At 50.7% G+C, this 18,383-nt stretch overlaps 2 protein-coding genes across 3 annotated transcripts in view; one reads left to right on the top strand and one right to left on the bottom strand.

Annotated features, from left to right (window-relative positions):
• The window catches only part of LOC123763940 (zinc finger protein Gfi-1b), an 85,971-nt gene extending 75,788 nt beyond the window's left edge, over window positions 1–10,183 (bottom strand). For both annotated transcript variants that reach the window (XM_045751270.2, XM_045751271.2), the window contains exon 1: window positions 10,027–10,183. In XM_045751270.2, coding sequence (XP_045607226.2) covers window positions 10,027–10,057 — 31 coding nt within the window. In that variant the 5' untranslated portion in view covers window positions 10,058–10,183. The remainder of the gene's footprint in view (window positions 1–10,026) is intronic.
• Window positions 10,184–10,569: 386 nt separating this feature from the next.
• Window positions 10,570–18,383, top strand: part of LOC123763865 (ice-structuring glycoprotein-like) — a 10,772-nt gene continuing 2,958 nt past the window's right edge. The window contains exons 1-2 of the mRNA XM_069329732.1: window positions 10,570–10,627; window positions 11,052–12,524. Of these exons, the coding sequence (XP_069185833.1) occupies window positions 10,570–10,627; window positions 11,052–12,524 (1,531 nt within the window). The remainder of the gene's footprint in view (window positions 10,628–11,051; window positions 12,525–18,383) is intronic.

Genomic DNA, 18,383 nt, shown 5'->3' with positions numbered 1-18,383 from the left:
AGGTGGCACACACAAGCCAGGTGGCACACACAAGCCAGGTGCCACACACAAGCCAGGTGACACACTCAAGCCAGGTGACACACACAAGCCAGGTGGCACACACAAGCCAGGTGGTACACACAAGCCAGGTGGCACACACAAGCCAGGTGGTACACTCAAGCCAGGTGGCACTTAAGTCAGGTGGCACACACAAGCCAGGTGGTACACACAAGCCAGGTGGCACACACAAGCCAGGTGGTACACTCAAGCCAGGTGGCACTTAAGTCAGGTGGCACACACAAGCCAGGTGGCACACACAAGCCAGGTGGCACACACAAGCCAGGTGACACACAAGCCTGGTGGTACACTCAAGCCAGGTGGCACTTAAGTCAGGTGGCACACACAAGCCAGGTGACACACTAAAGCCAGGTGGCACACTCAAGCCAGGTGACACACACAAGCCTGGTGACACACTCAAGCCAGGTGGCACTCTCAAGCCAGGTGGCACACACAAGCCAGGTGGCACACTCAAGCCAGGTGGCACACACAAGCCAGGTGGCACACACAAGCCAGGTGGCACAAAGTGCTGACAAAGTAAATAAACATCAGGAACCTTTGGTGGCAGGGTTACTATGCCACAGGGTGGTGGCAGGGTCACTATGCCACAGGGTGGTGGCAGGGTTACTATGCCACAGGGTGGTGGCAGGGTCACTATGCCACAGGGTGGTGGCAGGGTCACTATGCCACAGGGTGGTGGCAGGGTCACTATGCCACAGGGTGGTGGCAGGGTCACTATGCCACAGGGTGGTGGCAGGGTCACTATGCCACAGGGTGGTGGCAGGGGTCACTATGCCACAGGGTGGTGGCAGGGTCACTATGCCACAGGGTGGTGGCAGGGTCACTATGCCACAGGGTGGTGGCAGGGTCACTATGCCACAGGGTGGTGGCAGGGTCACTATGCCACAGGTTGGTGGCAGGGTCACTATGCCACAGGGTGGTGGCAGGGTTACTATGCCACAGGGTGGTGGCAGGGTCACTATGCCACAGGGTGGTGGCAGGGTCACTATGCCACAGGGTGGTGGCAGGGTCACTATGCCACAGGGTGGTGGCAGGGTCACTATGCCACAGGGTGGTGGCAGGGGTCACTATGCCACAGGGTGGTGGCAGGGTCACTATGCCACAGGGTGGTGGCAGGGTCACTATGCCACAGCGTGGTGGCATACACATAACATTTCTTATTAAGATACAGACCAGGAGAAGCGATAGTTCCTTGCTACTGTCTGTACTGATATCTTTATGCTCAGATGAGGCAGGTAGGGAGGCAGGCAGGGAGGCAGGGAGGGAGGTAAGCAGGCAGGGAGGCAGGGACGGAGGCAGGGAGGGAGGCAGGCAGGGAGGGAGGCAGGCAGGGAGGGAGGCAGGCAGGGAGGCAGGCAGGGAGGCAGGCAGGGAGGGAGGCAGGCAGGGAGGCAGGGAGGCAGGCAGGCAGGCAGGCAGGCAGGGAGGCAGGCAGGCAGGCAGGCAGGCAGGCAGGCAGGCAGGGAGGCAGGCAGGGAGGCAGGCAGGCAGGGAGGCAGGGAGGCAGGCAGGGAGGCAGGCAGGGAGGGAGGCAGGCAGGGAGGGAGGCAGGCAGGGAGGCAGGGAGGGAGAGAGGCAGGCAGGGAGGCAGGCAGGCAGGGAGGCAGGCAGGGAGGCAGGCAGGCAGGGAGGCAGGGAGGGAGGCAGGCAGGGAGGGAGGGAGGGAGGGAGGCAGGCAGGCAGGCAGGCAGGCAGGGAGGGAGGCAGGCAGGGAGGCAGGCAGGCTGGCAGGCAGGCAGGCAGGCAGGCAGGCAGGGAGGCAGGCAGGCAGGGAGGCAGGCAGACAGGCAGGGAGGCAGGCAGGCAGGGAGGCAGGGAGGGAGGCAGGGAGGGAGGCAGGCAAGGAGGCAGGCAGGGAGGCAGGCAGGGAGGCAGGCAGGCAGGGAGGCAGGGAGGCAGGCAGGGAGGCAGGCAGGCAGGCAGGCAGGGAGGCAGGCAGGCAGGCAGGGAGGCAGGCAGGCAGGCAGGCAGGCAGGGAGGCAGGGAGGGAGGCAGGCAGGTAGGGAGGCAGGGAGGCAGGCAGGGAGGCAGGCAGGGAGGCAGGCAGGGAGGCAGGTAGGGAGGCAGGCAGGCAGGCAGGGAGGCAGGCAGGCAGGGAGGCAGGGAGGCAGGGAGGCAGGCAGGCAGGGAGGCAGGCAGGCAGGGACAAAAAGAGCAGCAGTTCACTGTGTACATTAATTAAATTAATTATCGGTGAGGGGAAAACAATTCAGCTTTTATAAACGGTCTGACAGTAAAGAGAAGGGGGGGGAGGGTGTAGAGTGGGTGTAGAGTGGGTGTAGAGTGGGTGTAGAGTGGGTGTTGGGTGAGTGTAGTGTAGGTGTAGTGTAGGTGTAGCGTGGGTGTAGCGTGGATGTAGGGTGGGTGTAGGGTGGGTGTAGGGTGGGTGTAGTGTAGGTGTAGCGTAGGTGTAGGGTGGGTGATAACAACCACACGGTCGGGGCTCACACTACGTCAACAATCACACTATTGTCACCTCAGGTACTGGTCCCTGTCAGTACTCTCACGGTGTTATGTTGGTCTTCTGATGACTGGTCGTTGGCTCTCCTGAGCACGATATTAAACCCCCCTCCCCTCCCGTTAACTGTTGTCAACTGTTAACTGTAAACAGTTAACTGCTACATGAACTGATGACAGCCGCAAGCCTAGCCACCTCGTCGCCATATTCCTAGACTGTCAGAAAGCCGTTGATACTGTCTCAACTCAAAGGTGAAACTAGATAATCATGTCGGTGGACCTGGAGGCGTGGTGAGGTGTGAGAGAGAGAGGGTCACGTGACACTGGGGGCACACCACCCCCCTGGGGGGTCAGAGAGGTTACGACTGGGGAGCCCCTGAGGGTCCGTGCCAGGGGGGCCCGGACCCTCTGGAGTACATGGCAACGATCTACACATATGACGTTGGCTCCAGTTTACAAATGTTTGCAGATGGTGTCAATCTAAGAAGTTAAAAGGCTATGAACATACACACACACACACACTCACTCACTCACTCACTCACTCACTCACTCACTCACTCACACACACACACTCACACACACACACTCACACACACACACACACACATACACACACACACACATTCACACACATACACGCACAAACACACTCCCAAACGAGCCACAGGGACGTTAGAAAGAACTTTTTCAGTGTCAGAGTAGTTAACAAGTGGAATGCATTAGGCAGTGATGTGGTGGAGGCTGACTCCATACACAGTTTTAAATGTAATGATAGAGCCCAGTAGGCTCAGGAACCTGTACACCAGTTGATTGATTGTTGACAGGTGGGACCAAAGAGCCAAAGCTCAACCCCCGCAAGCACAACTAGGTGAGTACACACACACACACACACACACTTGCCCACACGTTTAGATGTGATGTTACCAAGAATTATATATTTATTTCCCTGAGGACTTTATCGCCGTATCCAACACGCACGCACGCAAATAACTCTGTACATCACGCAAGTCGTTTGATGGTTACGCGTGTACTCTGAGTCCCGTCGCGGTCTGTCTCAGTCTCTGTCTGTCTCTCTGTCTCTCTCTCTCTCAGACAGGAGGCACTGAACCAGAGTCGGTGTCGCTGGCTTATACAGTATAGTACATCCGGATAGTTGGGACGCTGGAACACACACCACTTAGACGGGTCCAGCGGTGACCACTCTTGCCCACACAACCTTTAATTCCTTCTTCTTGATAGTAGGTGCAGCTTGCATGAAGGGACCTTTAATTCCATGACCATGTCTCCACAACTAGACAAGACAGGGAAGGGAGGGAGGGAGGGGCAGACTGCATATTTGTGGACTGTCAGACAAGCCCAGACACAGTACCCCATGAGACCCCATTGCTGGAGGTGGAGAGGCAGGCAGGGAGCGACAGGGAAGGTCTTCCAGCGGGCATGGGACGACAGAAGATCCTGTCCTCAGGCCAGGCTCGTCTAACCGGCGGACGATCCCAAAGTCCCAGTCAGCTATGCCAAAGTCCCAGTCAACGATCCCAAAGTCCCAGTCAACGATCCCAAAGTCCCAGTCAACGATCCCAAAGTCCGAGTCAACAATTTCAGCGCGCTGCGTATTCAAAATGCGTATTTTTCTCACACATATACGTTCACGTTACCGGGTACTAGAATGTGTCGAATAGTTAGGCCCAACTAAGGTTAGGTTAGGTGGCTAGATTCCATTGGCAGTTATTGGTATTTGTAGTACGTGGCTGAAGCGTTGAGAGGGGTTCGAGTCCCGCGGGGGAGGTGAACGAAGCACTGCGACTCACAACTTACTTACGTAAATTGTGAGTCGTGTGTAGTTTTTTTTTTATTTATAAACGGGGGTTTGGCTGGTGAATTAACGAGCATTTGGGTTTTGTTGATGAGGACGGGTGAGTTACCATGAGGGGCGTGAGTTACCATGAGGGGCGTGAGTTACCTTGAGGGGCGTGAGTTACCATGAGGGGCGTGAGTTACCGTGAAGGGCGTGAGTTACCGTGAAGGGCGTGAGTTACCGTGAGGGGCGTGAGTTACCTTGAGGGGCGTGAGTTACCGTGAGGGGCGTGAGTTACCGTGAGGGGCGTGAGTTACCATGAGGGGCGTGAGTTACCGTGAGGGGCGTGAGTTACCGTGAGGGGCGTGAGTTACCGTGAAGGGCGTGAGTTACCGTGAGGGGCGTGAGTTACCTTGAGGGGCGTGAGTTACCGTGAGGGGGCGTGAGTTACCGTGAGGGGCGTGAGTTACCTTGAGGGGCATGAGTTACCTTGAGGGGCGGGAGTTACCGTGAGAGGCATGAGTTACCGTGAGAGACGAGTTACCGTGAGGGACGAGATCACAGACTGGAGAGATGTCACCTGCGGAGTCCCACAGGGTTCGGAACGCGCCTAGACCTCTCCTGTTTCTCATATACGTAAATGATCTTCCAGACAATAGACTCATTCCTCTCAATATTTGCTGATGATACGAACACTGTGGGAATGACTCAAGAGGAAGACAGTAAGAGGCTACAGGATGACCTGGACAGACTGAACGAATGTTCCAGCAAATGGCTACTTGAGTTTAAATGAAGTAAATGCAACAAGGGGAGGAGGAGGAGGAGGAGGGGCACAAGGTACCAAATGGCAGGTCAAATCCTTCACGAATCAAATAGAGAACAAGATTTTAGGGGTTGAGGAGCCAGTGCCGTGAGGCCGTCGTCAGCAGGCTTTCATGTGTCAGGTCGTAAAATGTATGAACTGCCTTTAGAAATTTGTTTAATAAATCGTTTTGATCTTAAAATTTAAGTACCAGTCATTTTAGTACACTCTCTACCTCGAGACTCTCCACCACTTAAAGTAAGTGGTGGAGAGTCCCAATATGGACCACCAGAAAGATGACTTTTGCATTACTGAACTGGGAACAGCAGCCGGGGACTACTAACAGAGCCGCAGGGAAAAAAAGACCAAACCAGTCCTATACTAGGCCTAGCAATATCTAAGTTTGGGTTTTAGCTTTATTTCTTCCGGAGTCCATATAATGAAGAGTACAAGAAGTGCTTCGGTCCATCACTACATGTTGCTACTTGTCACCAAATAGGTCCTATAAGTACTATTATTTCAGGAAAACTGGTTGCACACACACTGCAACACACACACACTGAACTGACTGCACACTGGTTGCACACACTGAATTTACTTCAATAGTTTGCAACGAGACTCATCCCAGCGTTACGAGGGATGGAATATGAAGAGCGCCTGAAGGAACTGAACCTTACGACACTAGAAAGAAGAAGGGAGAGGGGGGATATGATAGGAACGTATAAAATATTCAGGAGGATTGACAGAGTGGACATAGACGAAATGTTCACACGGAATAGTAACAGAACGAGGGGACATGGGTGGAAGCTGGAAACTCAGATGAGTCACAGAGATGTTAGGAAGTTTTCTTTTAGCGTGAGAGTAGTGGAAAAATGGAATGCACCTAAGAAACAGGTTGTGGAAGCAAATTCTATTCATAATTTTAAAACTAGATATGATAGGGAAATAGGACCGGAGTCATTGCTGTAAACAATCGATGGCTCGAAAGGCGGGATCCAAGAGTCAATGCTCGATCCTGCAGGCACAAACAGGTGAGTACACACACACACACACACACACAAACCTGGGACTGTGTACTACAATCATCACAATACACCACTGAGTATTTCTATCAATATGCATTACACCCTATTCTCACAGGTGGACATTATAGTATAATGAATATACCTTAACATCCACACACATCATATCATATACACATCTGACTATATTGACATCAACACAGGTACACATCTGACTATATTAACATCAACACAGGTACACATCTGACTATATTAACATCAACACAGGTACACATCTGACTATATTAACATCAACACAGGTACACATCTGACTATATTAACATCAACACAGGTACACATCTGACTGTCATGTTCTCGACTCACAGTCCGGGATCTTGTGTTCAAATCCCACAGGATCAAACAATGGAGACAAGCGAGACAAAAATGGTTGGGCACGATTTCTTTCACCTAATGCGCCTGTTTACCTAGCAGTAAACCGCTACCCGGGAGTTAGGCAACTTTTGTGGGGTTGTCTCCTGGGTAAGGTCCTTAGTTCCACCGTGAGCGATATATATATATATATATATATATATATATATATATATATATATATATATATATATATATATATATATATATATATATATATATATATAAATATATGCACAGGCTCTCTGTCCCTGACAAAAGGAATTATACATGGAAGAGAGGTGGACATCCCTGCATGCGGAAATGGTCACAACATACAAGATATTTAAGAGGAATGGGCCTATCATTAATGGGTAAGAGGCGGGGGCCCAGGAGCTGGAGTGTATACAGAAGACGACCAGGACTCGGCAACAGCCCCACTCTAAGATCACCGCCTTCACGGTGAAGCACCACAGGCAGTCAACACACACTTGTACAAGTGTTTGAGTTACGAAGGAGGACAAGCCGCTGTCTCCCTGCTGATTAGTGTTCATATTGGCCAATACGTAGACAGGTGTGCACCGGTGCACGCAAGATGGTCAGGGGTCGCCTGCACACGCGTGCACCTGTGTGTGCAATGAATGTATTTAATATTTTTCTAAATAGGTGAGTATATCTTGGAAGCAATATTATATATACACACAGGTGCACATCTCAGTATACATATATCCACACAGGCACACATCTCAGTATACATATATCCACACAGGCACACATCTCAGTATACATATATCCACACAGGTACACATCTCAGTATACATATATTCACACAGGTACACATCTCAGTATACATATATCCACACAGGTACACATCTCAGTATACATATATCCACACAGGTACACATCTCAGTATACATATATCCACACAGGTACACATTTCAGTATACATATATACACACAGGTACACATCTCAGTATTCATATATCCACACAGGTACACATTTCAGTATACATATATACACACAGGTACACATCTCAGTATACATATATCCACACAGGTACACATCTCAGTATACATACATCCACAGGTACACATCTCAGTATACATATATCCACACAGGTACACACCTCAGTATACATATACACGCACAGGTACACATCTCAGTATACATATATCCTCACAGGCATACATCTCAGTATACATATATACACACAGGTTCAAATCTCAGTATACATATATCCACACATGTACACATCTCAATATACATATATCCACACAGGTACACATCTCAGTATACATATACACACACAGGTACACATCTCAGTATACATACATCCACACAGGCACACATCTCAGTATACATATATACACACAGGTACACATCTCAGTATACATACATACACACAGGCACACATCTCAGTATACATATACACATCTCAGTATACATAAACACACAGGCACACATCCCAGTATACATATACACACACAGGTACACATCTCAGTATACATGCATCCACAGCAAAAATTATGAGAAGAATCAAGACAGATGAAGACAGAGACTACAGGACGACCTGGAGGAAGGGTCCAGAAAATGGCTACTAAAGTTTAACTCAGGAAAGAGTAATGAAATTAGGCGATGGGAGCAGGAGGCTGAACACTATGTACCATCTTGGAGGTGAAATCCTCCTACAAAATTTCCAGGGGAATTGACAGGGTAGACAAAGACCAAATCTTCTGTATGTGTGAAACACGAACAAGGGGACACAGGGGGAAACTGAGTACCCACATGAGCCACAGGGACGTTAGAAGGAACTTTTTCAGTGTCAGAGTAGTTAACAGATTGAATGCATTAGGCAGTGATGTGGTGGAGGCTGACTCCATACACAGTTTCAAATGTAGATATGATAGAGCCTACATATCCACACAGGTACACATCTCAGTATACACATATCCACAGATACACATATCCACAGAGATACACATCTCAGTATACAAATATCCACATCTCAGTATACACATATCCACACAGATACACATCTCAGTATACAAATATCCACATCTCAGTATACACATATCCACAGATACACATATCCACAGAGATACACATCTCAGTATACAAATATCCACATCTCAGTATACACATATCCACACAGATACACATCTCAGTATACAAATATCCACATCTCAGTATACACATATCCACAGATACACATATCCACACAGATACACATCTCAGTATACACATATCCACACAGATACACATCTCAGTATACACATATCCACACAGATACACATCTCAGTATACACATATCCACAGAGATTCACATCTCAGTATACACATATCCACACAGATACACATCTCAGTATACACATATCCACAGAGATACACATCTCAGTATACACATATCCACAGAGATACACACTACACAATGTGTAGAACACAGTCAAGGTTGCAGCAAATTAAAGGCTAACTAACTAAAGATCAGAGAGAGAAGATCACTGCGGGTGCTGACGGACGCCTGCCACCGTCCACAGGTGTGTATACACCTGGCCCCCCCCCCTCCACCTTGCATGTGTATACACACGTGCACATAACAAACTGGAATGCACAACACCTGTACGTTCAGTGTGGCAACACTTGCTTGCCTCTTTTGAGAGCCCGTTCACTTGAGGCAGTTAACTGTCGAGTGGCAGCTGCATCAGCAGGTACAAGTGACAGGATGAACGACCTCAGCCAGTTTATGTTGCCACTGATGGGTATGTTGCATATGTTGCTGTCCACTCACGGCAAGATCAGATACGATAGCTAGGAGCTCTGGAGAGTGATCACCCATCGAGGTGGAGGACCACTGTTCAGAGGAACACGTGTTGAACGTGTTACTGCTCGTTTCACGTGTTACTGCTCGTTTCACGTGTTACTGCCCCCTACACGTGTTGAACGTGTTACTGCTCGCTACACGTGTTACTGCTCGCTACACGTGTTACTGCTCGCTACACGTGTTGAACGTGCTACTACTCGCTACACGTGTTGAACGTGCTACTGCTCGCTACACGTGTTACTGCTCGCTACACGTGTTGAACGTGTTACTGCTAGCTACACGTGTTGAACGTGTTACTGCTCGTTACACGTGTTACTGCTCGCTACACGTGTTGAACGTGTTACTGCTCGCTACACGTGTTGAACTCACAACTACACCTGCTTCGCTTGACACCTCGCTAATATGTGACTGCTGACATCTCCGTGTCTCGTTTTTGTGATAAGGTCGAGCCATCTTGCATAGCAGGCTTGCAATAACACCATACGAGCGGAATGTTATTATTGCCGACAACTAAAAGCAGCCACAACTTCAAGCTTTGTTTCCGTGACGTTATGAGAGGTTGGTGGAGGCAAGTGGGAAGCTGTCACTACTCTTCACCATCATCCTAGATATAAACAACATGCTAACATCAGACAGCAAACAATAGCAGACATTCTACATCTTCAGAAGGCAGGAACTGCCACCCACCTTTGGTTTGGGGAGATATGTCCTTATACATTTTCACTTTGTCGACAGGCCACGCACTGTTCACTAAAGTTCACTGTATTAGCGGTGTAGCACACTGCATGGGGACTGTTGACTAGATGGTGAAGACACCGACTTGTCTGTCTGGCCAGTGACCACCATGTGTACCTCAACCATTTAGACACTCTGGGTCTACCTCCACCACAACACTGCTCCCCTGCCAGGTGTACGAAGCTGCCACGCTTAGTGATCACAAAAAATAAAACGTTCATACATCGTCTGTTCTCGCTCAAATTGCATTTCTAAGTGACGACGTTAAATATTACATATGTACATAAACACATTGTGTTATGATAGGGAAGAAAATATCAAAATACGTAACGAAACAGCGAGGCGCCCACAAATGGAATCGGATGAAAACGTGTGAAAACCCGCGAGGAAGGCCGGCACGTGAGCCCGGGAAGTTATCCCGTGATTGGTTAATCAGAACATAAAGCGCGCATCTCGTCCTCCCAGCACGAGAGCTCGACCAATGGGAGCGCTGTTATGATCCACCTCCACCAATCAGCAGCCAGGAGTTGGGCGCGTGCGGCCCGCACGACAGGTGAGAAGCGGCGTGAGACCAACGACATCAGATGCAAACATTTCTCATCATCATGCACATGCTCCTGCGCGCACAACACTTTACAACTCCTAAACAAAGGCGCTACCTTTTTCCCCCTATATATATAGAATAGTTTTATGGCTGGGGGAAAGGTGTGAGTTGGGGAGAGAGACGTGGGTGTGGGAGGCAGGTGTGGGTGGGGGAGAGAGACGTGGGTGTGGGTGGGGAAGGAAGGTGTGGGTGGGGGAGTGAGTTGTAGGTGTGGGTTGGGGAGAAAGACGTGGGTTTGGGAGGGTGGGGGAGATAGGTGTGGGTGTGGGAGGCAGGTGTGGGTGGGGGGAGGGAGGAGCCACCCGCAGCCCCTATACAACAGGTGTGGGGGCGGCTCGTTCCTCCCTCACGGTCAAGGGAGACAACTCTTAAGCTGCTGCCACACCTGCACTTAATGGTGCCACACCTGCACTTAATGGTGTCCCACCTGCACTTAATGGTGCCACACCTGCACTTAATGGTGTCCCACCTGCACTTAATGGTGTCCCACCTGCACTTAATGGTGCCTCACCTGCACTTAATGGTGTCCCACCTGCACTTAACGGTGACTCACCTGCACTTAATGGTGACTCACCTGCACTTAATGGTGCCACACCTGCACTTAATGGTAACTCACCTGCACTTAATGGTGCCACACCTGCACTTAATGGTGACTCACCTGCACTTAATGGTGCCTCACCTGCACTTAATGGTGCCTCACCTGCACTTAATGGTGTCCCACCTGCACTTAACGGTGACTCACCTGCACTTAATGGTGCCTCACCTGCACTTAATGGTGCCTCACCTGCACTTAATGGTGACTCACCTGCACTTAATGGTGCCACACCTGCACTTAATGGTGACTCACCTGCACTTAATGGTGCCACACCTGCACTTAACGGTGACTCACCTGCACTTAATGGTGACTCACCTGCACTTAATGGTGCCACACCTGCACTTCATGGTGACTCACCTGCACTTAATGGTGCCACACCTGCACTTAATGGTGACTTACCTGCACTTAATGATGACTCACCTGCACTTAATGGTGCCACACCTGCACTTAATGGTGTCACACCTGCACTTAATGGTGCCACACCTGCACTTAATGGTGCCACACCTGCACTTAATGGTGCCACACCTGCACTTAATGGTGCCACACCTGCACTTAATGGTGCCACACCTGCACTTAATGGTGACTTACCTGCACTTAATGGTGCCACACCTGCACTTAATGGTGACTCACCTGCACTTAATGGTGCCACACCTGCACTTAATGGTGACTTACCTGCACTTAATGATGACTCACCTGCACTTAATGGTGCCACACCTGCACTTAATGGTGACTCACCTGCACTTAATGGTGCTACACCTGCACTTAATGGTGCCTCACCTGCACTTAATGGTGCCACACCTGCACTTAATGGTGCCACACCTGCACTTAATGGTGACTTACCTGCACTTAATGGTGCCACACCTGCACTTAATGGTGCCACACCTGCACTTAACGGTGACTCACCTGCACTTAATGGTGCCACACCTGCACTTAATGGTGCCACACCTGCACTTAATGGTGCCACACCTGCACTTAATGGTGACTCACCTGCACTTAATGGTGCCACACCTGCACTTAATGGTGTCACACCTGCACTTAATGGTGCCTCACCTGCACTTAATGGTGCCACACCTGCACTTAATGGTGCCACACCTGCACTTAATAGTGCCACACCTGCACTTAATGGTGACTCACCTGCACTTAATGGTGCTACACCTGCACTTAATGGTGCCTCACCTGCACTTAATGGTGCCACACCTGCACTTAATGGTGCCACACCTGCACTTAATGGTGCCACACCTGCACTTAATGGTACCTCACCTGCATTAATGGTGACTCACCTGCACTTAATGGTGCTACACCTGCACTTAATGGTGCCACACCTGCACTTAATGGTGCCACACCTGCACTTAATGGTGCTACACCTGCACTTAATGGTGCCACACCTGCACTTAATGGTGCCACACCTGCACTTAATGGTGCTACACCTGCACTTAATGGTGCCACACCTGCACTTAATGGTGTCACACCTGCACTTAATGGTGCCTCACCTGCACTTAATGGTGCCACACCTGCACTTAATGGTGCCACACCTGCACTTAATGGTGCTACACCTGCACTTAATGGTGCCACACCGGCACTTAATGGTGCCACACCTGCACTTAATGGTGCCACACCTGCACTTAATGGTGCTACACCTGCACTTAATGGTGCCACACCTGCACTTAATGGTGTCACACCTGCACTTAATGGTGCCTCACCTGCACTTAATGGTGCCACACCTGCACTTAATGGTGCCACACCTGCACTTAATGGTGCCACACCTGCACTTAATGGTGCTACACCTGCACTTAATGGTGCCACACCTGCACTTAATGGTGCCACACCTGCACTTAATGGTGCCACACCTGCACTTAATGGTGCTACACCTGCACTTAATGGTGCCACACCTGCACTTAATGGTGCCACACCTGCACTTAATGGTGTCTCACCTGCACTTAATGGTGCTACACCTGCACTTAATGGTGTCTCACCTGCACTTAATGGTGCCACACCTGCACTTAAAGGTGCCTCATTTGCACCTAATGGTGGTTCACTTGCACTTAGTGATAACTCACCCATCAGGTGTGGTGGCAGGAGCCAGGTGTGGCGGCAGGAGCCAGGTGTGACGGCAGGAGCCAGGTGTGGCGGCAGGAGCCAGGTGTGGTGGCAGGAGCCAGGTGTGGCGGTAGGAGCCAGGTGTGGCGGTAGGAGCCAGGTGTGGCGGCAGGAGCCAGGTGTGACGGCAGGAGCCAGGTGTGGTGGCATGAGCCAGGTGTGACGGTAGGAGCCAGGTGTGGCGGTAGGAGCCAGGTGTGGCGGTAGGAGCCAGGTGTGGCGGCAGGAGCCAGGTGTGGTGGCAGGAGCCAGGTGTGGTAGCAGGAGCCAGATGTGGTGGCAGGAACCAGGTGTGGCGGCAGGATCCAGGTGTGGTGCAGGAGCCAGGTGTGGCGGCAGGAGCCAGGTGTGGTGGCAGGAGCCAGGTGTGGTGGCAGGAGCCAGGTGTGACGGCAGGAGCCAGGTGTGACGGCAGGAGCCAGGTGTGACGGCAGGAGCCAGGTGTGGTGGCAGGAGCCAAGTGTGATGGCAGGAGCCAGGTGAGGTGGCAGGAGCCAGGTGTGGTGGCAGGAGCCAGGTGTGGCGGCAGGAGCCAGGTGTGACGGCAGGAGCCAGGTGTGATGGCAGGAGCCAGGTGTGGTGGCAGGAACCAGGTGTGGCGGCAGGAGCCAGGTGTGGCGGCAGGAACCAGGTGTGGCGGCAGGAGCCAGGTGTGATGGCAGGAGCCAGGTGTGGTGGCAGGAGCCAGGTGTGGTGGCAGGAGCCAGGTGTGACGGCAGGAGCCAAGTGTGGTGGCAGGAGCCAGGTGTGGCGGCAGGAGCCAGGTGTGATGGCAGGAGCCAGGTGTGGTGGCAGGAGCCAGGTGTGGTGGCAGGAGCCAGGTGTGACAGCAGGAGCCAAGTGTGGCGGCAGGAACCAAGTGTGGTGGCAGGAGCCAGGTGTGGTGGCAGGAGCCAGGTGTGTCGGCAGGAGCCAGGTGTGGTAGCAGGAGCCAGATGTGGTGGCAGGAACCAGGTGTGGCGGCAGGATCCAGGTGTGGTGCAGGAGCCAGGTGTGGCGGCAGGAGCCAGGTGTGGTGGCAGGAGCCAGGTGTGGTGGCAGGAGCCAGGTGTGACGGCAGGAGCCAGGTGTGGCGGCAGGAGCCAGGTGTGGTGGCAGGAGCCAGGTGTGGTGGCAGGAACCAGGTGTGGCGGCAGGAGCCAGGTGTGGTGGCAGGAACCAGGTGTGGCGGCAGGAGCCAGGTGTGATGGCAGGAGCCAGGTGTGACGGCAGGAGCCAGGTGTGACGGCAGGAGCCAGGTGTGGTGGCAGGAGCCAGGTGTGGTGGCAGGAACCAGGTGTGGCGGCAGGAGCCAGGTGTGGTGGCAGGAACCAGGTGTGGTGGCAGGAACCAGGTGTGGTGTCAGGAGCCAGGTGTGGTGGCATGAACCAGGTGTGGCGGCAGGAGCCAGGTGTGACGGCAGGAGCCAGGTGTGACGGCAGGAGCCAGGTGTGGTGGCAGGAGCCAAGTGTGGTGGCAGGAGCCAGGTGTGACGGCAGGAGCCAGGTGTGGCGGCAGGAGCCAGGTGTGGCGGCAGGAGCCAAGTGTGGCGGCAGGAGCCAGGTGTGACGGCAGGAGCCAGGTGTGGCGGCAGGAGCCAGGTGTGACGGCAGGAGCCAGGTGTGGTGGCAGGAGCCAGGTGTGACGGCAGGAGCCAGGTGTGACGGCAGGAGCCAGGTGTGGCGGCAGGAGCCAGGTGTGGCGGCAGGAGCCAAGTGTGGCGGCAGGAGCCAGGTGTGACGGCAGGAGCCAGGTGTGGCGGCAGGAGCCAGGTGTGACGGCAGGAGCCAGGTGTGACGGCAGGAGCCAGGTGTGGTGGCAGGAGCCAGGTGTGACGGCAGGAGCCAGGTGTGACGGCAGGAGCCAGGTGTGGCGGCAGGAGCCAGGTGTGGCGGCAGGAGCCAGGTGTGACGCACAGGACGCAGCAACAGTACCAACAAGGAGCCACACGGGACCCCTGACCTGCCGCCTGTTACCCCTTACCTCACCTGACGCACTCATCACAGCCAAGGCTCACCTCGCCCTTGTCTCCCAGGACAAGTCTGAGCTTTACAGCAGTCGCAGGATGGCCCCTTCATGCCCCGAGCGGCCAATTACCGGGCCCGAGGGAAAGCGCGCGTCACCAGCTGTTCTGGTGGTCGTTGGGACCGTCTTGCCCGGAGCGTCGCCACCGCCGCCTCATCAGCTCGTGGAGGGAAAAAATCTGAGAGAAGCGACAGGAAGTTTGTGTATCTTAGTGTTATTTCCTGTGGATATTATGTGGTTGTACTGGATTATTAGCGGGGGTTGTAGAGCTCGTTGCCTTCCGTGAGTGTCTTGTGGCACGGCGTCGTCCTGGGGCGGGGGGACATTACATATGTTGCTAAACATTCACAATAGTAATCAACACATACATGTTTCTCTTATGTGGTGTACGGAGGGTGTGGGAGACACGTGCTGGTAGAGCAGTTATAGAAAGCACTCAACCACAGGTGTTGCAGGGCTCTAACAATGCTAACCAACATACTTGCGATGCATACATTTATATCTGTCCTGCATAATCAGGGTTCGATATATCACTTACATATAGCACAGGTGGTTATTCAGTGCTCAACCACAGAATGGCATTAATGTGCGATAACAAAGGTGAAATGCAATTCTCACCAGCACATATGTGCGCAAACATATACACATACATATTTAAGTCTCTCTTACTTTGACAAGAGGTAAAATAGTCGCTATAGAAACTAGTATGTTATTAACTACTTAACCAGAGGGCGATTAAGATGCTTCTACAAGCTCAAGTTATAATTACATCACATATAATACATGGCTGATGCATGACATAGTCAATCTTTGGTACAAGTCCAGTATATATATCAACTGTTCCAGTACTCATGCAGTATTTACAGAGTTCAGCATACTGCAGCCCCGGAGGGGGAAGGGGGGGGCGAAAGTAAGTCAGTATTTGACATTCTACAATATAATTTGCAAGGGAGTATGTTTCATCTTTCACAAAGTTGACACATGGTGTATTTTCACACTTTCACAAAGTTGACACATTGCGTACTCGACATTTGGGTTTTGAGAAAGCTGCCAGATACGTCTATATCCCAGGCGTATTCTGGCCACTATAACATCACATTGCCGGGTTCTTGCTTTACTAGTCCCATATGTGAATGTCTCCTCACGATATCTATCATAATATTCAATGCTACAACTTTCAGGTCTTTTTAAATTTAAAAGATCAGTAAGATTTCCACCGTACATTCGTTTAAATTCACTGCTAACGAAACACCTATATTAATTTATACTACTGTTCTACTATAGGCTGTCTTTGCAAGCCTATCAACAGTATCATGCTTTTAGATGTCAACATGTGATGGCACCCATAAGCAATTTAATTTTAAATCTATTATTTTTAGCAGTTAAAACGTTCTTTCGAATGTCTCTGATTATTTTCTGGGTGTTACTACTATGTGTGTTCAATGCCGGGAGTGACACTGTGTGACACAGTATATATGAGCCCACCGCCTCGTCATATAGTGACGAGGCCCGCAAGTTGGGTTTGGGTCGTACTGGCCCAGTCATTGATGCTCTTCATTGTTGTATGTACGAGCGAAGATTGTTTAAATATATTACATGCACATCCGGTACATCGTCCACCTTCTTGTACAGAACCGTTGTTGTTGTTGTTGTTTAAGATTCGCTACCTGGAACAAAAAGTTCCAAGTAGCACAGGCTATGGCGAACCCGTAGGTACAGAATCGTCGGTATTGCACTGATACAAATCGTTACTGAGTACTCACAGTAACCTGAGTACTCACAGTGATGCTGCACAGTGTTAACTGTTCTTATAATGTAGAGTGGACGCATTCTTTCATGGATGCATCTACGAAATCAGCTGATAGATTCCATTTATCCCATGAATTAATTGGTTGATTAATCATTGAGTAGGGTACATATTTATTATTTTGATGGAGTTGGCTATCTTATAAAACAAAAAAAATGCGTAATCAAATTTATTCTTTTCTTGTATGCTACACTTGGCAAGTGTAGCATATTAGAAAATTTAGTTTGAAATTGCGTGTGCTATCGAAATTTTCTCAATAAGATCTTCAATAAGTTTATGCATTCACGCCAAAAGCTGTGTTACTGGCCACAGTTCTCTCACTTATGGTTGGTAATTTAAACTCTGCTCTCATATTAACTATTCTCGTGAACTTTGGAGCCCCAAGGATGAGACGTATAGCTTCATTCTGCAAGGTTTCAAGAGATTTCAGCTCTTTGTCTGTATACAGTGTGAGATGTAGAGCATTGTAGTCTCACTTTAATTCCATGATTGACACCATCAAGGACCCACAAGGGCTTTAATCTCTCCCATAGTCTCTTCTTGAGAGAAGAAAGGTACCCAGGGTCGTTAATGGGGACACCAAGGTATCTGTAAGACTCGCAGTTCTCAAGTGTTCGCCCATCTATACGATAATTGGCTGGTGGAACACCACATGGAATGAAGGCACGAGTTTTCTGTACAGAGATACGGAGGCCACATTCCTCAGCTCTAGTAGCAAAAGCATCGAGCAGAACTGACATTCTAGGCTCGGTGGCAGCCTGTAAACATATATCATCAGCATAACAAATGACAGTGTCTTCATTATTAGTTGGAAGATCTTTAATAAGTTTATGCATCAGAACGTTGAACAACAAGGGACTGAGGACCCCTCCTTGTGGAGTTCCCAGTTCAAATTGTTTGCTCTCTGTGCTTTTAACACCATTATACAAAACATATGTTGTTCGATTAGACAAATAGCCCTTTATCCATTTCAGTAATTTGCCGTGTATTCCCAGCTCGGCAAGCTGTTCCAGTATGATCTCCCTGCTTGCTGTGTCAAAGGCTGCTGCTAGGTCGATGAAGACTGTTTGAGGGGAAGCTTCAATATGTGCGAAGTACTCAGCAAAACAGTGTTGTGTATTGAGCCCAGGCATGGCTCCCCACAGTTGGGGCAACAGGTGCCCCTGTATACGATACATGAGTCGGTTACGGACAATGCGTTC

The sequence above is a fragment of the Procambarus clarkii genome, chromosome 23, assembly GCF_040958095.1.
Source record: "Procambarus clarkii isolate CNS0578487 chromosome 23, FALCON_Pclarkii_2.0, whole genome shotgun sequence".
NCBI lineage: Eukaryota > Metazoa > Arthropoda > Malacostraca > Decapoda > Cambaridae > Procambarus > Procambarus clarkii.
This window is presented reverse-complemented; position numbering and strand designations above follow the sequence as displayed.